This window comes from Uranotaenia lowii, chromosome 3 (genome assembly GCF_029784155.1).
Source record: "Uranotaenia lowii strain MFRU-FL chromosome 3, ASM2978415v1, whole genome shotgun sequence".
Taxonomy (NCBI): Eukaryota; Metazoa; Arthropoda; class Insecta; order Diptera; family Culicidae; genus Uranotaenia; species Uranotaenia lowii.
Window position 1 is genome coordinate 30,240,823 of NC_073693.1, and position 26,224 is coordinate 30,267,046.

The 26,224-nt window shown below is 38.5% G+C and overlaps 5 protein-coding genes across 6 annotated transcripts; 2 read left to right on the top strand and 3 right to left on the bottom strand.

Annotated features, from left to right (window-relative positions):
* Positions 1-4,216: 4,216 nt before the first annotated feature.
* LOC129755388 (zinc finger protein 567-like) lies at positions 4,217-6,092 on the bottom strand. Its single transcript, XM_055751842.1, has 2 exons — positions 5,831-6,092; positions 4,217-5,752 (listed from the first exon to the last, which is right to left on the bottom strand). The coding sequence occupies exons 1-2, from the start codon at positions 5,966-5,968 to the stop codon at positions 4,367-4,369; spliced, it is 1,524 nt and encodes a 507-aa protein (XP_055607817.1). The 5' UTR covers positions 5,969-6,092; the 3' UTR covers positions 4,217-4,366.
* A 1,309-nt stretch (positions 6,093-7,401) lies between these two features.
* Positions 7,402-18,361, bottom strand: LOC129755514 (zinc finger and SCAN domain-containing protein 12-like). The gene is made up of 3 exons (XM_055752047.1): positions 18,223-18,361; positions 9,004-9,195; positions 7,402-8,938 (listed from the first exon to the last, which is right to left on the bottom strand). Exons 2-3 carry the CDS (start codon positions 9,118-9,120, stop codon positions 8,183-8,185), a joined length of 873 nt encoding a protein of 290 aa, XP_055608022.1. The 5' UTR covers positions 9,121-9,195; positions 18,223-18,361; the 3' UTR covers positions 7,402-8,182.
* A 1,771-nt stretch (positions 18,362-20,132) lies between these two features.
* LOC129756077 (zinc finger protein 782-like) lies at positions 20,133-21,901 on the top strand. The gene is made up of 4 exons (XM_055752828.1): positions 20,133-20,338; positions 20,412-20,560; positions 20,626-20,892; positions 20,954-21,901. Exons 2-4 carry the CDS (start codon positions 20,438-20,440, stop codon positions 21,854-21,856), a joined length of 1,293 nt encoding a protein of 430 aa, XP_055608803.1. The 5' UTR covers positions 20,133-20,338; positions 20,412-20,437; the 3' UTR covers positions 21,857-21,901.
* Positions 21,902-22,370: 469 nt separating this feature from the next.
* Positions 22,371-24,427, bottom strand: LOC129754253 (zinc finger protein 184-like). 2 transcript variants are annotated; one of them, XM_055750201.1, is made up of 3 exons: positions 24,299-24,427; positions 23,778-24,117; positions 22,371-23,710 (listed from the first exon to the last, which is right to left on the bottom strand). In XM_055750201.1, the coding sequence occupies exons 2-3, from the start codon at positions 23,907-23,909 to the stop codon at positions 22,448-22,450; spliced, it is 1,395 nt and encodes a 464-aa protein (XP_055606176.1). In that variant the 5' UTR covers positions 23,910-24,117; positions 24,299-24,427; the 3' UTR covers positions 22,371-22,447. The 2 variants fall into 2 exon arrangements, with proteins under 2 accessions (XP_055606176.1, XP_055606177.1); XM_055750202.1 differs by having other exon boundaries at positions 23,778-24,230; positions 24,299-24,412.
* Positions 24,079-26,224, top strand: LOC129754252 (zinc finger protein OZF-like). The gene is made up of 2 exons (XM_055750200.1): positions 24,079-24,317; positions 24,380-26,224. The coding sequence occupies exons 1-2, from the start codon at positions 24,198-24,200 to the stop codon at positions 25,826-25,828; spliced, it is 1,569 nt and encodes a 522-aa protein (XP_055606175.1). The 5' UTR covers positions 24,079-24,197; the 3' UTR covers positions 25,829-26,224.

A 26,224-nucleotide genomic window follows, 5' to 3' on the forward strand; every position in this document is an offset into this window, starting at 1 on the left:
CCGCCCAAACGATTTCATTCGTTGATTGTTTTAGTACGTTGATGATTGTTGTTGTTTCGTTGCTCTTTGATTATGTTGTTTTTTTTCATGTGCACCCTTAAAAAATCTTACACAAAAGTATGTAAAAAGAAGTCAAAACAACCCGTAAGTGCAGGAAGCCACTAATATGTAAAAAGGCTGATACGAAAAATTATGTAGTAAGGCTGATACGGACGATTATGTAGAAAGTACTCGAAAGTATGTTCTGCTTATGAACTCAAAAAATGTGTAAAAATCACATACTGTAGGGAAAAATTGAAAATTCTGAGTATAAATTCAGAAGCAAGGATATTTTAAATTCAAGAGATTCAATTTAAATTTGGATATCAAATATTTATTTGCTGAAATAATAATATCATGTCACTAAATCCTCGGTGATGATTCCGGTTTCATAACAGGCCGCTTCTTATTTAGGCAAACAAAGACGCTAAAACATAAAAGATTAATCAAAAAATCGTATGCTGCAGGTTAATGTTTACTAGCTTACCGAAAGAATCAAGTCTTTTAAAGCAATCCCCCGAAGATATTTTGATTTCTCATCCGTTTGTTTTTATGTATATGACTACTTAACGCAAATCAGATGTAATGTTTTTCCAGATGCGGAAGTGAAATGCAGATAGACAGATTGCTTGAGCAATGTTCTGTAGGTGTGAGTGAGAAGCATCACGCCATCGTATCCAATTTTACATACTTTGTAGTTGTTTCTACAGAAAGGACCTTGTAGAACAAAAAGAACTGAGAAAGTATGTAGTTTCTGGAACTTACTTCTACGTAAAAGTTGTCGATCATCAAAATATGTACTTTTAACGGTACCAATATGTAAAATTTTCTTAGCGTGTGCGCGTTTGTTAGCTACACTGTTAATCCCATACACTCATTCTATGGTATCTTTTTGTCTCAGATGAGCGTGTAATCCGCACAAAACAAACTAGCTACACGAACTTACCCTTTGACGGAAAAGATTAGTAGGACCACTAGAAAGATTAGTAGAAATCCTACTAGCCGCCTACTAGCCGTCCCATTGTTTTCTAGTGGAAAATGGCCCAACCAAATGAATTTTGATGACTAGAAATGAATTTTCAGAATGACAGCTCGGTTGACATCTGTGCTTTTGTGTGAGTGCATTGCTTTGAAAAGTGTGCATGTATGTGTAATGCAATAGGGTGGTTCGGTTTTATAAGGCATTTATGTTATTTTTTAAATAAAATAATTTGTTTTAGTTTTCATTTGAATTTTATCAGCAATCCATTTGAATTTTATTGAAAATATCATTCAACGCTTAACAATCACTATAATCACCTATAATGCAAAGCACATAAATTCAAAATTTTCTATCCGTCCATCATACCATCCGTAATTAAAAGCAATTTTGTCCTGTCCAAAGTAGGCCGGTAGCAAATTGTGATGTGATTCGACCCAGCAGGCCAAAGACTCAGGCCTAGACGAAGCGAAAAACGTTCTTGATGAGTAGCACCACATTGCGTATTCCTTCGAAAACCAGGATGATCTGTTGACAAGAAAAAAGGGTTTTCTTAATTTTGTCTTAATGGATAAATGCAATTGGCTTACCAAAGTTATGATTGAAGGCTGTGATACACACCATTGGATCATAGAAAAAAACTTGTTGTGGGTTCCTGGTCAAAAGTGGCCGGTAGCCTATCGTGATGTTATTTCTCCCAGCCGATAATCCGGTGTCTGCTCTTGAAGGTCGCGAGTCTCAAAATGGCCGATGCTGTGCACAACGTGCTCAACGAGTGCAGCTTCACTCACACCTGCAAGATAAAAATGAATAATATGTGTCATACACGTAGATGGTTCATCTTGCTTGTATAGCATATAAATGAACATCACTAAAACAAAAACAATTTGACAGTTAAGTGTCAATTTGAACTGTCAGATAGATGTCAAACTCACGATAATGTTGGATGACTCATCAGTACACTACAAATTTTCCCAGCTACATGGATCTGCAGAGATTGGGTAATTATAATGCTACATTTGTTTTTTTTAAGTAATTTTAGCCATTTTCGTAATTTTGTCATTTATGTCATTTTTAGTTATTTTTGACGTTCTGGTCATTTTTTTGTAATTATTATCACTATTAAGACCTTTTATTTTTTTTTGCAATTTTAGTCATTTTAGATTTTTTGTTATTTTTTCATTTCTGTCATTTTTGTTATTTTTTGTCACGTTTTTCATTTTTGCCATTTGTGTCGTTATTATAATTTTCATCGCTATTTTTGTCAGTTTTTTTCAATCTGGTCATGTTTTTTATACCAATTGTAATTTTTGTCTTTTTAACACTTTTGTCGTTTTTTTATCATATATATTGTATTGTACTTCTTGTACTTTTTGTAATTTTGGCATCTTCGTTATGCATTTTGATCATGTTTATTGTAATTTTTGTAGTTTTCATTATTTTTGACACTTATGTAATTTGGCCACTTTTATAATTTTTGGTATTATTGTAATTTGTTGAGTTTTTGTTATTTTTGTCATTTTTGCCTTTTTAGTAATCTTTGTAACTTTTGTTATTTGTAACTTTTAACTTTTTGTTTCTTTTTATTTTTTTTGTGACTTTTTATGTTTGTCGTTTTTGTAATTTCTGTCACTTTTGTCATTTTGTTTCTTTTTTTTTGTCATTATTAACTTTTTAATTTTGATCATGCTCATCATATTTTCATTTTTGTAACTTTAATCGTTTTTGTCATTTTTAAATGCTGTTAGTGTTATCATAATTATCGTTTTTGTATTTATTGTCATTTTCACCATTTTTACCGTTCTTGTCATGTACGTATGTCATTTTTGCTGTTATCGCTGTTATCTATCTTTGTCAGTAGTGAACCTGTACATAAGAGAAGTGACATCTGAAACACAAAATTCCAATCGAGCAAAAGAACTGTCAAAATCGATTCCAATCCATCAGAGCATTTTGTCGCAGAGCTTTTATCTTTCTTATTGAAAACTCAACCAAGGAAGGTATTGTGATTGTTGTTATAGTTCAAACAGATAGTTTTTAAGCTGTTCATATGAATTTATGATTAGGTGCAATTTTTTTCAATGCTTTGGTGAATCGTGTTCCTAGTTAGAAAACTAGGTAACTAATTATAACCGAAATTCAAGTCATTCAAACCGTTTATCGCGATCCTTCGGGCATCGAGTTCAATGTTGTTTTGTTGGATTGAAGGAGCGTTCACTTTAGAGCTTGAACATTGAGTCAGAAAACAGTGCTGGGGATTTTTTTGTCCAAGATTTCGGCGATGTTGCCACATATTTTATTTTAAGAGGGATCAGATGTCGCTTCTCTTATATGAAGGTTCACTATTTGTCAGTTTTGTCGTTATATTTGACAGTTTGAAATTATTGTCAATATTTTGTCATACTTGAAATCTTTGTATATTTTGTATCTCTTTGTAACATTAGTCATTTTTGTTCTTTTGTAATTTTTGCCGTTTGTGTAATTTTTGTCATAACACAAGGGAACAGCTTTTTGGTGTACATGTTTCAAAGTATCGCATTAAATGTATGCAATCCTCGCTAGGCACCCAGCAGTGATGTCAATTGAATTTATTGTTTTTGCAATTGATAAAGAAATACCCCTGTTAAATAGCTAATAACTTTTTTGTCTAACAAGATACGAAGTTACCGCCTTCGACAAAGAATGACCTTTAAAGAATTTTTAAATTGCCACAAAAACCATAAGCGCGGTTCCACATAAGAAACAAAAATGATTTTTATTTTTCAGTACAAAATATTCAATTTTTCAATATAAAGTTAAGAGTTCGAATTTACGCATGTAAACCACTGTAAACGTTACTTAAAAAATTTGTAAATAATACAGAATCAGTTTTGGAACAAAACAAAACTTTTTAGAACCTAGAGTTTGATAAATTCAAAAATAACCCCAAATAGCTCAGTGATAATGATTGATTTTCGGAATATTCCTGACAGTAAGGTCGAATTATCGTCACCTCACGCGCAGCGCAGAATGAGGGCCATTAGGCCTCGTCGAAGCTCTGCAGTGAACAGTTGGTATTTTCGGAACATACTACAAAACGGGGAAGCTGGTCACTTTTCTCGAAATATCCAATAGTGTAAAAAACTCTATTTACAAAATTTTTCAATTAATAAAAAGACTGAGATTAGATTGCATAATACGTATATTTTTGAATAAGCGACTCTGGCTGTTTTATTTCTAAACATCACTGAACAAAAATGCCTTTTTTCCTGCCACAATCGCGAGAAAAATAAATGATAAGTAACATAATAAATTGTTAAATTTCATTAGAAGATATAACTTAAAATAAATACAAACTTCGGCAACATGTCAAAGCGGATTCACCGGCTCCAGATTGTGTTCTCCTGCTCCTCCTTTCGAACGTGTAACTCTGCATGAATCCTGCTCCTGTTCGGAAGCTGTAGCGTTTTTGTTAATTCCTGGAACTGGACTGGACACTACGTCGTGCTTCTCTGCCATATGCCTTTGAAGTAACAATGATATGGGAAATTTAGCCCTGCAACGGTAACACGTGTACCGTTTCTCCGTGTGAATGGTTTGATGATGATGCTTCAAACTGCCGTTGGTTAGGAAGCGGAGACCGCACTGATCGCACGGATATTTCCTCCGGGTATGGCTAACAACCATGTGTGCCAACAGAAAAGACCGACTGGGAAACTCCCTGATGCATTCCTTGCATTGGAAGGTACAGGTTTGGGGCGGTTCGCTTATGGAAGGGTTTTTTGTTTTGGGACTTTGGGGCTCGCTGGAAGAGGAGTTTTTCGTTTTGGGACTTTCGGTTGTGGAAGGGTTTTGTTCCGACTCTATGCACTTATTTTTAGCCTCGAAAATCCTTCTCTTACATTTAGAACATTTGCAGGTTATTTCGATTTTTTGTCCATTTGATGACTGACATAGTGGCGGTGGTGGGGTTTGATTCGTAGGTTTTTTACTGGCCGGGACGGTTGGTTTAGGAGCAGTTTTTTCGGAAGAGTTTTGAGCTGAAGGCAATCCACCATTTAGTTTAGAACATTCATGTCTGACGAACAATAATTCTTGTTCGAACAATTGTTTGCAATGGTAGCATTGATATATATCCGCATTTCCATTGAAGACTTCAACAATTTGGCTCTCAGAGTCGCTTTCTGAATCAATGACTATCACCTGGGAATCTGCAGTCTTGGGAATTGTTTGGTTTTTACTTTTCTTGCTAATGTTCAATGTTGAACGATTTTCAATTTTGTTGTTTTCAACCAAATCGTCCGAATCGGAGTCCAATAGGTCAACGCATTCGAGTTGACCATCGTTTGAGTCGTGTTCTGAAGCAGGTGAGTTCCGGTTTTTGTGTTTCTCACAAACCATAAACATAAAATTGTCGAATGACTCAATTGTTTCGAAACAAACCGAGCATACTGACTTGGATAACTTTCTATGGTCGATAATTTTTATCCTGAACACACAATCCAGCTGTTTTTCTATCTCTTCCAATTTAGTCGGGGCAGTTGAAACATTGCCGTTCTTATTAAGACACAAACGACAAGCAGTTATCAGGCCGTGCAGCTCAATTTGTGCCTCGATATCGTACTCTTGATCGTCGAGAAGTTTCATCAAACGGTCCTGCTTTTCGGTCACCGACTGGATAAAACTAATGGAAGCTTTAAGCTGCTCGTAGCAACTGGAACAAATCTGCACCCCAGGTTCCGTTCCATCATTCGTCTGAAAAATAACCATAAGTAGTTTAAAGAATCTCTGAGTAGGTACTTAGTTTATTGAACACCAAAATGATTTACTTACCTTGTCAGTCAGCAAATGGCTAAATGTTCTCAACAGATGTCCCAAAGATCGAACGTCACAGCCGTTTTCTTTCAAAATTTCTCTGCACAGAAAGCATTTTTTACTTTTAAGAAAATAAATAGGGCCAAGTTGGGCCATAATTGGCCCTAGGCAAAGTTGTGTAAACGCAGACAAATAAAAAATAAATAAATAGGAAAATCTCAGTTTAGCAACGCGCTGCAAAGGACTGAAATTGGTGAAATTTTTCAAAACAACGCTATCCGCATTTGTTTTGGATCGTGGTCTTTTGTTTTTTAGTTGTTTTGCTCCAGATTTTCGTACACACACGCTTGCTGGAATATCGAAAATGAGTTGACCCGTGATCAAAATCTGTGATGAGTAGTTTTTACTGATCTACGGTCCAGAACGCATTATTCAGCTCGGTATAATAAATTGCCAAAATACAGTTAAACAATTGTCCGAATGACACAAAATATTGAATATTAGAAAAGCTGCAAAAATTTAACAAACTACAGGAGACCTGTGTGATTTGCTTGGTTAACATCTGAGTGTATCTCAAAATCTTTATGTCGGCATGTAATTTTATTTCTCGAATCAATAAGAATAATCAATAAAAATGACAATCTGTTCAGTTAGAAAAACAATCCTACACAGTAACCGGGACACTGCGAGTTTGTTAACTTATTTTATCGACTAGTTATTTAACTAATTTTCACAATTTGTTCTGTGAATCTGAAATTTTTCGATCATCAGTCGGAATTACCTGTATTTGGTAAAAAAAAAATTAACAAAATTTTTTTTTATAAGTACTTCCTTTTTTGGCTTCATCACAAATTATATAACCGGCCAGATGTTGTAAAATTAAAATAACACTATATAAACAATATCCTTCAGATTAAAAATAGTTTGTAAATCCTTTTAATAGTTTATTTATTGAAAACGGCTCGTAGAACGACAATTTTCCTAAGAGAATTTCATTCTTGTGATAAATATTTCGTGACTAGAAAAATGCACGCGCATAAAAAAAGTTAATGTTTGTAATATAAAAACTTACGTACCTATTTACGCGTCTCGTGTTCATCTAACTCTGAAATTGCAGATCAGCTTACTCCTTTGGCAGCTCGGAGGATCTTGTACTTTAATCACATATTTTGGATGATTATTCTTCAATTGATAAGATCTATTCCCAGCTATTGCTCCTCCAAGCTTCTTCTGCAGCACACATTTTCGAAACCGCTTCTTTCAACTTCAATTTCAAAATCCAGACACTGTAGGTAATGTAACCATCTTGATAACCTGATGAAAGAGAACGTTTTTATTTACATTAATTGTGAAATAGAGCTAGAAAATTTTAATATGAAAAACCATGAGTGCAGAATTTCATTCAGCATCCAGTGAACTCCAAACTCCCCTCTACACTCTCCCAAATTAGAATAAAAGCTTACAGTTTAGTCGCCACGACTGGCTCCCCCTTCTACTAAATGTATATTAATAAATTGATACCACTCGGTAAGTAAAATGCCCTAATAAACAAACCTGATAAGAATTTCTTTCAAACAAAGGCACAAACATTAGGTGAAGGGTAGAAGAAGTTTATTATCAATCTGTTGTTTGTTGGAACAGCTTTGGGAAAATGCAATACCTTCTGCGAAATTATTAACTTATACATTTTATGACTGGACACCTATAAAAAGGTAATGTGAAACTGGGACACACGTTGGAATTTACTGTTTACTTTTCCTTTCAATTGGCCAGCTGTTAGCCACGAGCGTTCTTTCATTTTGGTGTTTCTTCAAAATTTAAAAATCAAAGCTTTTGCAAACCGCATTCGTAACGAATAAGTATCTTCAGCCAATCTTCAAATTTCAACCAGATTGAAATTATAAAGAATAAAAAAAATACAAATTCACAAGACAAATTAAGCTCTCACACATTGTGTTATCTTGGGACTTAAGATCTATTTCTAAAACTAAAATAAATGGCAAATTTCGTGCAAGAAATATTATACAGACAACTGATTAGTTTGGAAATGATCGTAGCAATCCCGAATGTAATGGACCTAGATCAACAAAAAGGTTACCGTCCCAGACTTTAGACCAACTACAATTTGGCACGTTCTCGAGTGAGATGTTTGAATGACCTATCACTCTCGCATGCCTAAACTTACAAAAGTATTTCTTGTTACGAAATCGGTACACATTTGAAAACTCGTAAAGTTTTGATAGGTAATCAAATACCTGTTGTCAGAAAGTTAGATGGTTTTGAAATTCAAATAGGGTATTTTAAACATACTTTCAACTCTTTTTTCGCATCATTGAGGGCAAAATCAATCCGAAATCCTTCTTAATAATTTCACTCGGCTGCCTTCCTACGCTTTCGATACTTCTTTCGGAAACCTTTGCGTTGCACCTCGCAGGTGTTGGCCTGCTGGTGCCGGGACAGCATGTTCGGCGTCAGGAACGGTTTATCGCATCGCTGACACCGGTAAATAGAATTGGCAATTGTGGACACGTTCCGGTGCCGATTGGCCTGGTGCCGCATCAGATAAAAGTTCTCGGCGAAAGATTTATCGCACAGCTTACAGTGGAATGATTTCGGTTGGTGAGCTCGCTTCTGGTGCGTTGTTAGGTATTCGTTGGTGGAAAAGGACCGGCCACATTGACATTTGTACACTTTCGGACCGTGGGCCCTCTTCCGGTGCAAGGTGTAAAGGGTACGATTGCTGGCTACATACGTACACAGGTCACAGGCTAGTGAAGCCGGAACCGCTTGAGGGGGCGCAGCTCTCGAGGCTGTTGACGTTTGTGCTACGCCCCCTTGATACCCTATTTCCAAAGAAGGTTCAAAGTATGAGCTCAGATCCGGCTCCGATAAATCGTCGTCTCCATAGTCATCGTCGTCATCTACCAGGTCGAAAATTTCGGTGGGTTCCGCTTTTATGTTGACACCCACCTCGTTCATCTGACCACTTTCGTCATTGCCGCTAGCAAACAAAGTTTCCAAACAGGATTGCTTCTCGGAAACCATTTCCGTGAAGTTGTAGAACAGTCCGACGCAATCGTAACAAGACTTACAAGCCCATTGCGATTCCTGGTCATATCTGATAAGCTGAAATTGAAGTAGGAAGATTAGAAACCCGAAGCTTCATTAAAACGAAAAAAAGAATAACATACCTCAAACTTGAACAGCAGTTCAATTTTGTCCTCTATGTCCCGAATGGGATAGATGTTTTGGCCATCGATTTCCTGCAGGCAAAGCCGGCAGGCATTTTCCAATTGTTGAACATTCATCCGGGGCCTTGTTCGGAACCCTTGCTGGTACGAAAAAGTCACTGTTTCACTATTTTCCAATCGATATCAAGCTGATGCAGGGTTGTCAGATGGTTTTTTAAAAAATCTGTATCGGCCTCATGAAAAAATCTGTATTTATCTGTATTTGAACTTTAACGACCAAAAACTTATATTATTGTTTTCTATGTAAGCTTATCGCTTAATATGCTATTTGGAAATCAGTTTTGATGGTTTTAACGTATTCATTATTCACAAATTGACAATTTATTTCTAGAGCAGGGGCGAGAAAACTATTGAACCAACGGGCCAGTTTTATTTCAAAATATTCTCGGCGGGCCGCGCTAATATGAAATAAAACTCGTCAATCATTTATCGAACTCTATAGATAATAACAAAAAGATTTGCTAGATAATAAAAAGTTGAATCGTAATAATCACAGATTTTAAGCGATTTTTTTATTTCAAATCATTTATTTTTAATCTTAACTTCTTCGCAAACATTCGTTCTTCCAAACATAGACATCATTTGCATCACATTTTTCCTTAAAAACGTACGATGCACAAACACGTTTAACGCCTTTCCATATAATAATCATTTTTATCTTAACTGGCGGTATCTACTCATTACTTTCTTTAAAAGTCTTCTGGAGCTATGTATCTATATCACAGCAATAACTAAAAAACTAGAGATATATTTTTTTATTTTTGTGGTTCAAATTCACTGATCTAAATTTCGGATTTCTGTACGTATTTCCAGAAAAAAAATCCACAGTTTAAATTGGCCCTACGAAGCCCTGATTTTTTTCCCTGCAATTCGCGAAAAACATTTTTAATATAACGTGTCAACCAAATTCACTGAAATCCTGGGAATAACAAAAATTTCACAGATTCCCAAGCAAATTTTAGGAGAGTCTACATTCTTTATTGTTTTTTAGCATTAGCAATAGATTTTATTAATTAAATTTTAGTGTCACTGGGAAAAGATTTCGAAGGCCTGTTGAAGAAAATATCTTTACGTTTTGAATATGAATTGTTATTTACCAAGTGAAAAGACTGAATTTGTCAACGTTTGGTATAACATCAGAGAACATTTCCACAGATTTTTTGAATCAAATACAAAATTAGAATACAGGGTTTTATCATGAATGTAAATTTTTTTTCTGGCACTTTTCATGCTGAGTTTTAATTCAATTGCTAACAAAATTAGTATTTTTTCCAATTTGATAAAATAATAATGTTTTCAATAAAATTTTCTGCTGATTTAATTTATCATACAACTTTATCTTTGACAAAAATATGAAAATCATCATTATGTGCTCATAAATATTCTTCCGATTTTTTTTTAATTTGGGTTTGCCGACTTTTATTTAGTTATCGATTTTAAATTTAAAAACGCTGAAGAAAAATTAGGAAAATTTTATTTTTTTATTTTTTTTTTTTTTATTATTAAAACTAGTTTATTAAAGGCCTTTTACTTTTACAAAGTTTCAATGTGCCGAGTGTGTTCGTTTCACTAGGTTAGTAGGAAAGGGGGCCGTAATAGTCGCGGCGACTCAACAGTTAGAAAAAAAAAAAAAAATTTAAACAAGGGAAAAGGAAGGGGTTTTTGGGGTTATTCTCCAATATCAGTTTCCATTAGGGTCCAGTGGTGGCCTCCTGTAGCTGTGGTTTCGGTAGCTACGGTTCGGTATCGGTTTCCGATCTTCTGGCCAGCCTTCCTCAGGAATGTGTCGAACCCGTTGGATGAGAGGTGGTACTAATAAATAAACAAAACAGACATTAAATGAAGAGCACACAAGGGGAGAGTTTACGTGGGTAAGCGGACTAAACGACCAAGTCAGACAGCTTGAGATATTTGTAAATTGGGAACAAATATCCAAAATCTAAGTTTGCCAAAATGTCTCGAATTGGAACACCAGGTAATCTACCTCGGGCCCTAAGGGTATCCAGTAGCCAAGCCCTCGTTTGACCATACCTTTCACACGTCCATACAACATGATCGATGTCGTGGTAGCCATCCCCACAAACGCAAACATTGGTTGCAGCGAGATTAATACGAAACAAGTGCGCGTCAAGCCGGCAGTGATTTGACATGAGCCGAGAAATCACGCGAATGAAATCGCGACTCATGTTGAAATGCTTAAACCATGCCTTCGTCGGAACCTTAGGGATAATCGTATGGAGCCAACGTCCCTTCGTGCCATTATCCCAGCTAGACTGCCAAGCGTTAATCGCTAAAGTGCGAGGTATTGAAAAGTATTCGTTATAAGTTATTATCCTCTCAAAGATTTCACCTTGTAACGCACCCACCTTAGCCAATGAGTCCGCCTTCTCATTGCCTTGTATAAGACAATGAGACGGGATCCAAGCTAAGGTAATCCTATACGAATTTTCGATCAGAGCGCCCAATATCCCTGAAATTTCCAGCAAGAAATGGGAAGAGCGCTTCATCAGTTTCATAGATCGAATCGCCTCAACGGAGCTGAGACTATCCGAATAGATGAAATAGTGGTCTACGGGCAGTGTGCGAATGTGTTCCAAGGTGCAGTAAATAGCGGCTAGCTCAGCAGTGTAAACGGAGCATGGCTCTCGAAGCTTGAACGAAGCTTCAAAGCCCTCATTATACACTGCGAAGCCAGTCGCGTTGTCGATTCTAGAACCATCAGTAAAGAACATTTTTATAGGATCAATTTCACGTACTTTTGAAGCAAAGATTGAAGGAATAATGTTGGGTCGGACGTGATCTGGTATTCCACGGATGTCAGCGGTCATGGACAGATCGAATCTTATCAAGGAACTGCTACTCGGGTAAAAGTGACTCGTGTCCGAATTTAATAAAGAAGGATTTATTTCTAATTGACTAAAAGTTTTATAATCATTTACATATTTTACTTGCGGATTAATATTCATAAGCCTTTCCAAATTTTCTATCACCAAAGGATTCATAGTTTCACTTCGAATTAGGAAACGTAGCGATAAATCGAAGAACCGATTTTTCAACGGCATTATTCCCGCCAGTACTTCGAGACACATCGTATGTGTCGACTGCATACAACCCATGGCAATACGCAAACAACGATACTGTATTCGTTCTAGTTTAATCAAGTGGGTATCCGCGGCTGACCCAAAGCAAAAGCTTCCATATTCTATGACCGACAGTATCGTTGTTTGGTATAACCTGATGAGGTCCTGTGGATGAGCACCCCACCAGGTTCCAGTAATCGTTCGAAGAAAATTGATTCTCTTTTGGCATTTTTGTGTCAAGTACCTAATATGTTTTCCCCAGAGGCATTTAGAGTCGAACCAGACACCCAAATATTTAAAACTAAGAGATTGAGTTAGAGTTCTACCCATCATAAGGAGCTCTATTTTAGGAGGGGAATGCTTCCTTGAAAAAACTACTAACTCGGTTTTACTAGGCGAAAACTCGATACCTAGATTCCTGGCCCAGTGTGATAAGTTATTTAGAGTTTCTTGCAAAGGAGGTTTTATTTGAGTGTCTGTTTTACCTGTAATATGAACAACACAGTCATCCGCAAGCTGTCGTAGCGTGCAATTTTGTGCCATACAACTATCGATTTCTCGGACATAAAAGTTGTATAGCAGGGGGCTTAAACATGAGCCTTGGGGTAGACCCATGTAACTAATTCGTTCAACTTTGGTTTCTCCATGGCTAAAATGCATGATTTTTTCAGACAACAGGTTATATAGAAAATTGTTCAAAATTGGTGAAAGTCCGCAAGAGTTAAGATTACTAGATAGCACTTCTATGGACACCGAATCGAATGCCCCTTTGATGTCCAGAAATACTGCCCCCATCTGCTCTTTTTGGGCAAACGCCAATTGAATGTCTGATGAAAGTAATGCTAGACAGTCGTTCGTACCCTTGCCTCTACGGAATCCAAACTGTGTACTTGACAACAGATTGTTTGATTCAACCCATTTATCCAGCCGAAAGAGAATCATTTTTTCAAGCAATTTCCGGAGACACGAGAGCATTGCAATCGGCCTATACGAATTGTATTCAGAAGCTGGTTTTCCCGGTTTCTGGATGGCGATGACTTTCACTTGTCTCCAGTCATGCGGAACAATGTTCAGCTCCAAACACTTATTGAATAAATTCAACAAGCGTTTCTTGGCGGTATCTGGCAGATTCTTCAACAAGTTGAATTTGATTCTGTCCAGTCCGGGAGCTGAATTGTTGCAAGACCAGAGCGCAAGTGAAAGTTCGACCATCGAGAATTGATCCTCCGTTTCGGAACTATTCTCTGTATCCCGATAGTGTTTCTGAGGTGGTGCTGCATCCGGGCAGACCTTTTTCGCGAACTGTATCAGCCATCGACTTGAACTTTCTTCAGTTTCGTTCGAAGGAGTGTGATTTCGCATGTTTCGTGCCGTTCTCCAAAGCGTGTGCAAAGACGTTTCTCGAGATAACCCATCCACGAATCGCCGCCAGTACCCCCGTTTCTTGCCCCTGATCAAGTTCTTGAACTTGCGTTCCAAGGCTAAGTAACGTTGAAACTTCTCTGGCAATCCGGTTCTGCGAAACTCAACAAACGCCTTGCACTTTTCACCTCGCGCGCGTGAGCAATCTCCATCCCACCACGGAGTAGGAGGCCGTTTCTGTATCGTCGAGCTTTCATTCCGTCTGACCTGTGCTCCGATTGCACAGTCCACAATTGTTCCAGAAATAAAACTGTACTCTGCCTCCGGAGGCAGTTCGTCTGTTGAGTCGATGGCTTCAATGACATCCGATGCATACTTTTTCCAATCTATATTCCTTGTGAGGTCATAAGGAATATTGATTTCTTCGGGTGGACTACGACCACTGATGATAGAAATATTGATAGGCAAATGATCGCTTCCCTGAGGGTCTTGGATTACCTTCCACGTACAATCCAAACTCAGAGAGGAAGAAGCTAAAGAAAGGTCTAAAATACTATGCTGTGATTGGGATCCATTAATTCGAGTCACTTCCCCATTGTTTAAGACAGTCATGTTGAAGTCGTCGCACAGCTCATAAATAATGTTAGCACGATCATCATCACGTGAGCTACCCCAGCCCACGCCATGGGAGTTGAAGTCTCCCAGAACTAGTCGGGGTTCTGGAAGAAGTGAAATAATATTCGCCAATTGGTTCCCGCTCACGCTTGAATTTGGCGGAATATATACCGAGGCTAGGCAAAGGTCTTGGCCTTTAATTCTAGCTTGGCAACTGACGACTTCAATACCTGGAGATGGTTGTAAGGGAATACGATAGAAAGAGTGGCATTTCTTGATCCCCAAAAGAACACCACCCCCTCTTTGACCATCACGGTCCAGGCGAATAATGTTGTGGCTGTGGAAGTTAAAATCTACGTTAGGAGAAAGCCAAGTTTCGCATAAGGCGAATACATCACAATTCAAATTGTGTACCAAAGCTTGAAAAGAGTCTAATTTTGGTAGAATACTTCTGCAGTTCCATTGTAATAAAGAAACAATTTCTCTTCCCTCATTGAATGAATTAGCCATCAAGAGAAATTGTTTCTGAAATGAGGGTCATGGTAAGAGCTTTCTTTTTTAAAATTTCTCTCAAAAGGGGTACAAAAATATTGATCATAGTCCTCCATCCTGCAGGTACGCTGAAGAAGTCCAGGATGAATGCAACGATTTCCGAGAATTTCATCTTACCATCGGCCGAAAAGCTGGGAAAACCATTCGACGATGGATCAGATGCAGTTTCTCTGGGAATTGTTGCATTCTTGTTAACTACTGATGGGCCTGAAGTTTGAAGGAAAGCCTGGGGTTTTGACTTCCCAGAAAGTGGAGGGAAGTCCTTCGGGGAAGGATTAAAACCCGGAGGACTCTGAATAGAAGGGGCAGAATTACTATTTCCACTTTGAGGATTTCTGTTAATTTTAACTTTGCTGGCAGCTAATCTGGTTTGTGTTTTAGTAATGCGTTTCCTTTTTGGAGCCTGTGAAACATTATTTTTTGAAAATGGCCCAGTTGATGTTCCTTCACATGGGTCCTCCCCTTCGGACTCATAATCACTTAGAAGGTCAAACTGGTTCTCTGAGACGATTGGCAAAGACTTCAAAACCATATCTCTATAGGACATTTTTACACGATTTTTTAAAGAAGTCTTGATTTTTTCCCGGCGCGATATGTACTTCGGACACGCCGAGAGAGCATGAGATGCTTCACCAGTGCAATACAAACACCTGCTTGCTGCTTGTATTGTACACGAAGCTTCCTCATGCTTCTCCCCGCACTTAGAGCAGCGTGCCTGATTGCAGCAGTAGGCGGCCGTATGAAAAAAATTTTATTTTAAATTTTATTTTAAATGAGAATAAACTCCAATATTTCATTTCTAACAATGATATTGCACTTATCCCTTTAAAAACACATTGAATGTTACATTTCTGGAAAAAAGTTATCAATATGAATGATTGAGGGATAAATGCAAACAGAAACACGTAAATTACATATTTAAACGAGTCATCGCCGTATCAACTATTTCTGGTTTATTGGCTGGTTTTTTATGATATCTAATGAACTACCGCAGGCAAAAATTGCGAAAATAATTCAATTCGGAAAGGCTTCGTGGGCCGCACATTGGGGTCTCGAGGGCCGCGAATTGCTCATCTCTGATCTAGATTGCTAAGTTTTTTTTTGTTAGATATAAAATTATTATTAAAGGCTAATTAACTCACACCAGATGAAAACATGCAATTTTGTTGGCCGCAACCTAACAACCTTAGGACAAATTTTAAAAGTTTGTCACATTTGAATAGCATTTTGTTGAGCATCTTTTCATTTTAATACAGAAAACTTTTAAACTATGTATTTAATTGTCTAAATCGGAAGGCAAAATGCTTAAGATTTAGCTCAATGATTTTGAGTTATAATTCTAAATAATTAACCATATAATTATGATGGTTATTCTGAATTCAGAATCTCATTTCTGTTTTTTAAATTTTTCCAACCTTATTTCTAAAATCTTAAAATTCAAAAATGTATATTTAAGTACGAAAATTGAATTCAAGTTATGATTGAAAGTTACACAAGGGAAAGTCATTTATGTTTCCTATGTTTTCATACTTAATTGATTTTGAAAGATTTTGGGTTCCTAAATTCAAATCAATCGATTTCAAAAAAAAATTTTAATATATATTTTTTTAACCCCAAAAATAAACCTACATGAATACGTACAACAGATTTTAAACCTTTCTGTTGTCTTTCATTCAATCAATCTTGCTTAGATATATATATATTTAAGTTTCAGAAACACAACGCTTTAACAAATTAAATATTATCGAAATAATAAATCTGGCATCATTCAAAAAAGTTTTTGAGAATTTGATATTTAGGATTTTAACTTATTTCTCAACCTTGCCGAAGACTACAAAACGTTTTGACTGGTGCCTCAAGAAATATGAAAGATTTATTTTGTTCATTAAATTTAGTTCAAAATTTCCATTTTTTGTTGAATTGGAACAAAAATGACAAAACGGAAACTTTTATCACTTTTTCCTCCAAAGTCAAAATTACTCGCGGTCCTCGAGAAAGTCGATAACTAAATTGAAACAATTTTTTTATATCTTTGTCATGTAGTTTTGCCAGCGCATAAATTCATTGAATGCATTTTTTTTAGCTATTTTTAGTATTTATATTTAAAATAAGAGCTTATATCACTCTTATATTGCTTGAAATTTTCTGCCTTGTGCTATCGATGAAAATTGTAAATCTAATTTTTAAATCCTTAGCACATTTAGGACTAACTATGAAAAGTTTCGTCTAAGAAACATCACGCCTGATTTTTTCTTGTATTTATGAACTAAAACTGGTTTCAATAAGTGGGCTGGCTTAAAAAAAATTACTGCATATCGTATAAGAAATGAATTTGTTTTAAAATTCTAAAGTGTTCTCCTAGTTTATTCAGTTAAAGAGTTTTGAATTGAAAAACTGAGGATGCAATCCTAATTGAATCTGAAATAAGAATTTTCTATATGATTCTCAATATTTTTCTTTTTATGTGATAATCTTGAATACCACCCTACTTTATAGATATCAAACTTAAGGAGAAGAGATTTTATACTGATTTTATTATCAAAATTTGTGTACTCTATTTGGGGGGGGGCTATCATCCGCCGTTAAAACCATAAAGTTATGCTGTTGAGAAAAAGAGACTATTAAAGCTCCTACTAACCTATAATAAATGATGGTTACAGTTTTCACAAAAGCTTACTTGTAGAAGTTAATGGTCTGGATAAATTATATGTGCTGTTGCAAGCATTTGCGGTATACTGCAGTTCGAAAGATAAAGGTTTAAAAAGATTTAGCTCAGTTAGCCCGTGGAAACCATTTCATCAACAATTGATTAAGATTTTCTAAAAAATCTGTATAAATCTGTATTAATGTTCTAAAATCTGTATAAAAATCTGTATCTGTATCTTATCTGTATTGACGTTGAAAAATCTGTATAATACAGAAAAATCTGTATATATGACACCGCTGAGCTGATGCCACTTATCTTTTTTTTTTTTTTATTTGTCTGCGTTTACACGACTTTGCCTAGGGCCAATGATGGCCCAACTTGGCTGACTAGTGTATGTTACAGTTCTTGTGTATATGTGTTCTTGTATTGTTTTTCCTGTCATATCTATTTTTAGAATTTTTCGAGTCTACTTTATCGGTAGTGTGTGCCTGATCTTCTTGTGTTTATACTCCGAGGAGTTTACAATCATTATTTTTATTTCGAATACATGTTCATGTTTGTTATTCTTGGTTGTATGGGCGAGCCCGATTTACTTCTTGTGCTTATACTCCTGGGGAGTTTACCATTTCTTGTGTGTTTGTCCGAAGACCTTATTCTTGGCCGAGGCCTTTTTTTTTTTTATTTGTTTCTTGTACTCATGAAGAGTTTACAATTCTTGGTATTTTGTCCGAAGACATTTTTATTCTGTGGGTTTTCCGAAGACTTGACTTATTCTTGTTTAGCCCCAAGCTAAAGGTGTCTAACTTAGGGCTATTTTTTGTTAGGGGGGTGAGGAATCGAACCTCTCATTGTCTGATTGCAAATCAAACCATCACCTAGCTGACTGAGCTAAGTGCCCCCCCCTGCCACTTATCTTTTGCGTGCGGCCACGATTGAGCATGCAAAGCAAAAAAGCGAATCAAATTTCAGGATGACATTTTCCACACGCATCGGGACGTTTAATCAGTAAGTGGGTAAAAACTAGCCATTATGAACATTGAATAAAAAAGATAACTCAAAATGAGATCGAATCCTCAAAATAAGGTATATGGAACGTATAGGGAACGTTTTGGGCATCTTCCTAACCATCATCAGTGCCTTCATCTTGCCAACCTCTCCTTTATTCGATTTATATCACCTTTGTAGAACCAGTCGGGTGACCAACTTTCATCTTGTTGACCTTCCGATCAATGAGATTCGACTCCTGTGTGCAAAGCCTGACAATTACCGTCGATTGTCTGACACGTGGTGCAAAAATAACAGATTTTGACTATGGACCGGAGCCACTGGAAAGTCATTGGGTCGAAGAATGTCAATGGACCACGTACCAATGGACGGTCGTCGGATCTGGGATCCAGGAAATGATGTTGGGTTAGAGCCATTGACCCGGAGCCACAGCGAGGCCATCGTGCCGGAGCGTTTAAAGACGCCCCTGGAATATCTTTCGACCAGAGGTCATTGGAATGTCGTTGGACAAGGTCGTCGAACCGTCGAAATACAATCAAAAAAGAATGGTACTGTGGTATCTTGTTATTAATCGTCTTTGCGCTCCCAACATACAGACAATGTATGAGAGCCAAACTTAACCGACGATGTTTAGCAATCGATAGCACAACTGACCTTTGTAGAGTGTAGCAAGCAATCAAGTCAGTTGTGCGGCAGTCTGGATTTGGATCTTAATGAGGTCTAGACCCGGGACTCCACATTGGCGATCCTGCCAGGATCCAGGCGGGAATAGCCGGGTTTCAGCCCATGGCAACCGATAGTAAGCCGGGTATTAGCCCATGGCCATCGGTAAAAGAATAATAGCCGGGTGTCAGCCCATGGCAACCGATAGTTAGCCGGGTTTTTGCCCATGGCCATCGGTATAATGTAAAGAGCCGGGTTCAGCCCATGGCAATATAAAAATAATATGATAATGATAATAATGAAGCAATTATTGAGAACGGGGAGAATATGGTATCTTGTTATTAATCGTCTTTGCGCTCCCAACATACAGACAATGTATGAGAGCCAAACTCAACCAACGATGTTTAGCAATCGATAGCACAACTGACCTTTGTAGAGTGTAGCAAGCAATCAAGTCAGTTGTGCGGCAGTCTGGATTTGGATCTTAATGAGGTCTAGACCCGGGGCTCCACAGGTACAATCGAAAGAAATTCTTCGAGCTGAAGTTGACGGGCTAAGCCCAACTTCAAGAGGAGCCAGATCGGATGCAGATAGTTCTGCAATTCTCCAAGTCTCCAAGTCGTTGAACCTGGAGCAATGAAAAGTCCTCGGGCCGGTGCCAGGTAAAAGGTCATCGAGCTAGAAAGTGATTCAGAAGGTCTTGGGTCAGGTTTTGAGGAAAGTCGTTGATCTGGAGCCATGGAATGTTGAGGGAGCCAGGGGAAGTAGCCAGAGCGTCGGACCGGAGATATGGAGTGTAGACAAGTCGAAGCCATGCATAGCGAGGCGGTTGGACCAGGGCAATTTCGAAGCATATAGAACCGGAACCAATTGGAAGGTCATTTGTCCGAGAACCAAAAAAAGGGGTCTTCGGTCCTGATGGTGCACTGCCGTCGGGCGATAGTGCCCCGAAAATTTTGTCAGTGTGCGAGAGAGCGTGTGAGTGAGTGAGGTGGCAATACACTGGCGATAATTTGTGTTGTTTCAATCGGGTTAAATGCACCACTGAACGAGGGGAGAAAAAAATACGGCCTATGTCAGTATTTTATGCATGCCGGTTTAAGGCCAACTTCTCAATTTTGGGTTTTCCTCAATGTAGAGTTTACGCACAACTTTCGAGGCATTCGATACAAGCGTGTTAATAGTGAGTGATCGCGTTTGTGGATCGTTAATTCAAAATATTCAATGAAGTATTCTTACCAAACTTCTCGTAGTTATAGCTAAAGAAATTGTATATAGAACACATTTACCAGGGAACGCAAAGATGTACTGATTTTGTTCAAGAAGTCTTGGAGACAGTTATTGAATTATTGTAAGTTTTACTGCAAGACAAGGTTCTAATGCTTGTAAGTATTTCATTGTTATGTTTCAATGTACCTCAACAGATCAACGAAGACGTTTATTAGAACCAATGTCCGACGTCAACGAACTGCTGAAAACCTGCCGATTTTGTCTTCAGGATTGTTCCGGAGGCAAGAAATCCGTGCCAATCAATAATTTGGAGCAAACAATCTATGAATTACTTGATATAAAGGTACCCTAATAACCCATAGAACCAATAAATTCCTCAACGATAAACTAATGATGAAAATTTTTTAGCTGAGTGACCACGATCATCAGTCCGAGTTGATGTGTCTTTCGTGTCACGAGATAATCTGCTGTTTTGAGGAGTTTAACCGTACGATAAAAAGCAATCAAATCTCGCAACTAACAGCCATCGCAAATCTCAATTACATCAATGGTGAAAATAGGACCATTTCCCCAGTGGATCGTTGTCGGCTGTGTACCAATAATTACGGCAAGAATAACAAAATGTATTCCATTAAGGAGGTGGAAGATAAACTGAACGCAATTTTCGATCTGAAGGTAGGATAACGATACTAAAAAAATAGTTTATTTTAAGCTAACATTTCTTAACATTTGACAGTCCTGTGATGAACTCTCGCAGCAAGTCTGTCACGTATGCTACGAATCCATCGGTTATCTGTATACATTCAAAGAAATGGTTCTCGAGAATGCAGCATATCTAGATAAGGCTTTGGACGAAGAGGAAAAAACAGAATTGTTGAATGGTCACTCAAATGGGAATAGAGTTGAAGATACTAGAGAGCAAGTTTTACCTTGCCCTTATTGTGGCGGAAGTTTTTCCCAGAAAAAGGACCTTTTGCAGCATCATGCCCAGCATCACCCGAAAAACAAGCTTTTCGAATGTGAGCATTGCGATAAAACTTTTCTTGATGAGCGAACGTTGCAATGTCACGAATCAGCGTGTTGGCTTCAGAAAACGAACACTAAACGGGGTACATTTCAGTGCGATGACTGCAAAGAAACGTTGCCCTCATTCACTTTGCTGACCTACCACAAACGGTTTAAGCACATGTCGGAAAAGTTTACCTGCCAGGACTGCAATCGAGTGTTTCTAATGAAGCTACAGTACAACTGGCATAGAACCCCGAGACGCTACAAATGTGAAACCTGTGAGGAACCATTCAAGCTGGTATGTTTACTCCATCGGCACAAGGCACTGATCCACGGTTTCACGGTCGGCTATCAGAAGATTGTTTCCCCGGAGGACCCGGACCTGTCTCTTTTCAAGTGTGACCTTTGCGATGGCTTCTGCGAGGACCACAATATCATGATCACCCATAAACAATCGTGTTTCCCGCCCAGGTCGGACTCAGCGACTGAAAGCATTCCTAAAAAGATACTGTACTGCAGAAAATGTAAATTAAAGTTCGCACATCCACGAAGCCTGAAAAAGCACAAATGCCGCTTTCTGAAAAAGGCTGTCATATCCTATCCTTCAGAAAGTGACAAATCTGCTGACTGAAAATAAGAAGTGGTGAAAAATTACAACCTGGTGTATTATTTAAAGTTTAGAAGACATCCTCAGCCTCCAGAAAAAGTTGGGGCTCATACATCCCTAAGTAAGCTTAATTAAACTAAGACTAAAAGCAAACTTATAACCGTGGCGTGACTCAAAAAGTAGCCCGAGAAAATATAAGTATTCAACTTTGTACTATCATCTCTTTCTAAAATTAATTAGTTTTTTTTCATTTCCCACGAAAAAAATGACCTCTCAATTTCGATTAGATGTCTTTTATGTCTAATGGAAGACAATTGTAAAAGGATATAAAAAATGATCGATGGCATTTGCCTGGTTAGACCGTATATTCTTTGAAATATGATCCGGCTCGAAGGACCATACCATATCTCGGATATTGGTCTTTACTAAAGACTTTTTTTTCTGAACCCTTTCCAAAAATCATGAAAATATTTTCTCCGTAAATTCAAAATTACTAATTTTCTTTTTATAATAATTTAAATTAATTTTATTAGGATCTAGTTGCGTATTAAAACAAATCTTAAAGCAATCTTAAATTAAAGTGCCGTCCATCGACCACACAGACAGAATAATGTCTTACAAATGTTTTTCGTACATAACTTCCAGTCCGAATTCGTCGTCTTCATCGGCGGCGGCACCATTGGCGCAGTGGTTCTCATTTTTCGGCTGCACTTCCTGCTTCCGGTGCTCTTCCGGTATCGGATGCACCACCGGTTTCGGATGCATTTCCTGCTGGTGCTTCCGGTAGCTGGCTTCGTAGAAAAACTCCTCCCCACACTGTTCGCACCGGTACATAACTCGTTGACCGTGGGACCGCTGCAAATGCCGCCGGAATGTTTTCGAACTGAGGAAAACTTCCCGGCACTTAGGACAGGTATAACCGAATTGGTTCTGGTGCACATCGCGACGGTGCGTCGTCAGATCGTCCAGTATGGCGAAGGACATGTTGCAGCCGCTGCAGTCGAAACCTCGAACGTCATGGAAATTTTGCATATGATGTGACAGAGAGCTAGCGTTTTTGTACCACTGCCGGCAAACCTGGCACTGAACCTTTTCATCGTTCCGCTGTTTCAGATGATTGTGGGCAGACGATACGTGCGAGTACAGCTTGGATAGAGATTCAAACTGTTTGTGGCAAAGAAAACAGCGAATGTTTTGTTTCTCTACTGGCATTTGGTTTTGCTGCTCCAGGTGCCGTAGTCGGTGTTTGTTCAAGGCTGCACCCAAACGGAACGAGACACCACAGTAATCGCAAGGATGCTCTTCGACTTGTGGTGAGGCTTTCAGCTTGCGAAGTTCTTCAAACAAACTAACGGGCATGTGGAACTTTTTACTTGTTCCATTTTGTTTCCTGATGTCAGCTGGATTTGGCAAGGAATGCTTTTGTTTGTGTTTCTCTAAGAAAACTTTTAGGGAAAAACTCTTATCACATTTTTCGCATCGATGACTGTATGGCTGTATGGAACCAGGGACTAGTTGTAAAGAATTCAGATGGTTAGAAGAGCTGGTGCTGTCCTTTGAACAATTTTCCACAACCATCGGAACCTGCTGATTAGAGGAGCTTGTGCAGGGCTCGTTCCCGTTCAAACCATTTTCTGCAATCATCTGATTATCACCGATAGGTAGGCTTTCTTCTGTTGGTACATCGTTATTTGGCTCCAGTTTTGGTTGAACAATTTCTTCGATTTCGATCCATTGTTTCTCTTTCTCCGATCTTACTAGCAATGAATTCAAATGCGCTTGGTTCCGCACCACCATTTTCGAGTAGTCATTCCAAAGAATTATGTTGCCACAGCATGGTTCGCATATCTTGGTCGACAATTGACCATTTTGAGATAACTTAAAATTAAAATTTTAATTAATACCAAGTGAACACATCGGAAAATTAACGCTGAAAATTACTCACCGAAAATTTGAACACTTGGAAAAAGCTTTCCGCGACTCGCGGTTCGGAAAAAAACTCTCGAACAACGGGCACTCGTCTTAAACACAACCGACAGGCTGTTTGGAGGGCTTGTAGTTCCACATCCGGTTCCATGTTTTCTGGGTTTATTCGGCCACTAACTTTCTCGCGTTAATCGATGGAAAAGTTTTAGTTTTGTTGCGAATCGTAGACTGATTTTTTGTTATAGGCGTAGGTAAACACGCTTCCTTTTGGGCTAACTTCAACCTTGTGCGCATCAAAACCATCAAAACAAACTGCAGTGTTTTGCTACCTCGCTGCGAAATCGGCAGCTGCCCTGTGCCTGTGCGTATTCGTTAAACACGTTAAAAATCTTAAAAACAGTTTGAGAGGGGTACCTAACATTTTGAATAAGGACCCAAAATGGAGTTGATCGAATTCCAGGAGGTGTGTCGCCTGTGCCTCAAACAAAGTTCGACCAATTTAAACATATTTTCGGACAAAAATGTGAAAGACAAACTCACCAAAGTTTTCAAATTCACGGTAAAATCTTTTTGATTCTGAAGCCAATTAGGCAAACTCTTGACAATTTTACTCCTTTCCAGCTCAATGACCATGAGCAACTATCAAAGCTGGTATGCCTGGCCTGCTACGAGAAAATATTCCGTTTCAACGACTACTCGGATATGGTTTGCCAAAACCAGGCCTACTTGAGCTCGTTACTGCAGCAAGGGCAAGCGCCTTCGCCATTCGAAACCAACACAATCGTACCGATAACCGAAAATGAAAAACTGGACGAAGACCCAATAAAAATTGATTTTAAAATCGAAAACAATGTCGTGGAACCACCACCGCATGAAGATACCGATTTGACTTCAGATCGAACAGATACTGAAATTATGAGCTCGGTACTGCAACAAGGACAAGCGCTATTGCCATTCGAAACCAACACAATTGTACCGATAACCGGAAATGAAAAACTGGATGAAGACCCAATACAAATTGATTTTAAAATTGAGAATAATGTCGTGGAACCACCACCTCATGAAGAAACCGATTTGACTTTAGATCGAACGGTTACTGAAATTATTATCCCCCGAAAATTGTCAAGAACAACAAAAGGAGACAACTTCATTAAGGGCTACCTTGCGCTAGTTTGTGACCTATGCGAGACTACTTCAGGGGAATTTGAATCCTTTAAACATTTACAGCTACACTACCAAAGCCAGCACTGCGTCAAAGGTTACGCTACATGTTGTGGCAAGAAGTTTGTCCGCAAAGACCGACTCATATCGCACATCACCAACCATATCAACCCCGGGGCTTTCAAATGTGAAATCTGCGGTCATACCAGCAAGGATCGTAACCTGCTAAAAATTCACAAGAAGCAACACCTTAGCACTGGAGAACGACCCTTCGGTTGCACACAGTGTGACCAAAAGTTCGTACTTCGCTGCCAGCTGGTCAACCACCAGGCCACTCACATGAGCGAAGGCGAAAAGCCTTACCGCTGCGAAGCATGCGACAAAACGTTTGCCTTCAAATTCGTCCTTGCCAAACACCAAAAGCTGCACTCCAACCGCGGCATCAAAGATTATGTCTGCGACATTTGTGCTAAAGCCTTCTCTCACAAGGCCAACCTCAAAGCTCACATGACCAGTCACCAGAGTGAACGTAACAACTCTAAAATACAATGCGATGTCTGCAGCCAGTGGTATAAAAATAAGGAAACCTTACGGACTCACATCCGAGTGAAGCATCGGGACCAGCGGGAACATCGCTGTGATCAGTGCGGAAAGCTGTTTCCCAGTCTGAGCGCTCGCACTGCCCACATCCGGTACGTTCATCTGCGGGAGACGAACTACGGCTGTGGACAGTGCGACAAACGATTCCGCAAAAACGTCGAACTCAAAGAGCATGTAGCCCGGGAACACCACGGGAAGCCGTTGTATCAGTGCGAATACTGCGGGAAATCGTTTGCCAGCAGTGGCAATTATTTTTTGCATCGGAAAACGAAACATCCGAAGGAATATGCTGAACGGCAGTTAGTATGATCTCACATCCGACCGGCAAAAAATTAGACCTGAGAAAGGATCATGAAAAATGTGCAACAATTGAAGACGCTCGAGTACTTCGTTTCTACTGCAGAAACCAAAAATCGGTTTCGTAAACTCAACTCTGGTTATGAGAAAGTAAGCACACGGGTCAAATGCCTCGCACCTCTTTGGGTGACCCTGTGTTTCAAGGAATCCGAATATACAGGTTTTCGTACCTATTCGGCACTTTTTATTTGACGTTACGAGGGTGTATTCCGAAGCATATTCCTATTTTTTTGGTGAACTGTTATATCCAAAATAAGCTAATTTTATTTAAGCGTGTCCGCTCGTACTAACGCTCAGCCGAACTAAACAAACAACCGAATGAAAACAATAGCTCTGGAAAAGCATAAA

Excerpts from the sequence above, each read along its gene's own strand:
- LOC129755514 (XM_055752047.1), bottom strand. The coding sequence starts at position 9,120 with ATGAATGTTCAACAATTGGAAAATGCCTGCCGGCTTTGCCTGCAGGAA. Across the intron at positions 8,939-9,003 it reads AACTGCTGTTCAAGTTTGAG|CTTATCAGATATGACCAGGA; the intron begins GTATGTTATTCT and ends CTTCAATTTCAG.
- LOC129756077 (XM_055752828.1), top strand. The coding sequence starts at position 20,438 with ATGTCCGACGTCAACGAACTGCTGAAAACCTGCCGATTTTGTCTTCAG. Across the intron at positions 20,561-20,625 it reads ATGAATTACTTGATATAAAG|CTGAGTGACCACGATCATCA; the intron begins GTACCCTAATAA and ends AAAATTTTTTAG. Across the intron at positions 20,893-20,953 it reads ACGCAATTTTCGATCTGAAG|TCCTGTGATGAACTCTCGCA; the intron begins GTAGGATAACGA and ends AACATTTGACAG.
- LOC129754252 (XM_055750200.1), top strand. The coding sequence starts at position 24,198 with ATGGAGTTGATCGAATTCCAGGAGGTGTGTCGCCTGTGCCTCAAACAA. Across the intron at positions 24,318-24,379 it reads CCAAAGTTTTCAAATTCACG|CTCAATGACCATGAGCAACT; the intron begins GTAAAATCTTTT and ends ACTCCTTTCCAG.
- LOC129754253 (XM_055750201.1), bottom strand. The coding sequence starts at position 23,909 with ATGGAACCGGATGTGGAACTACAAGCCCTCCAAACAGCCTGTCGGTTG. Across the intron at positions 23,711-23,777 it reads TCCAAGTGTTCAAATTTTCG|TTATCTCAAAATGGTCAATT; the intron begins GTGAGTAATTTT and ends TTTAATTTTAAG.
- LOC129755388 (XM_055751842.1), bottom strand. The coding sequence starts at position 5,968 with ATGGCCCAACTTGGCCCTATTTATTTTCTTAAAAGTAAAAAATGCTTT. Across the intron at positions 5,753-5,830 it reads GCCATTTGCTGACTGACAAG|ACGAATGATGGAACGGAACC; the intron begins GTAAGTAAATCA and ends GTTATTTTTCAG.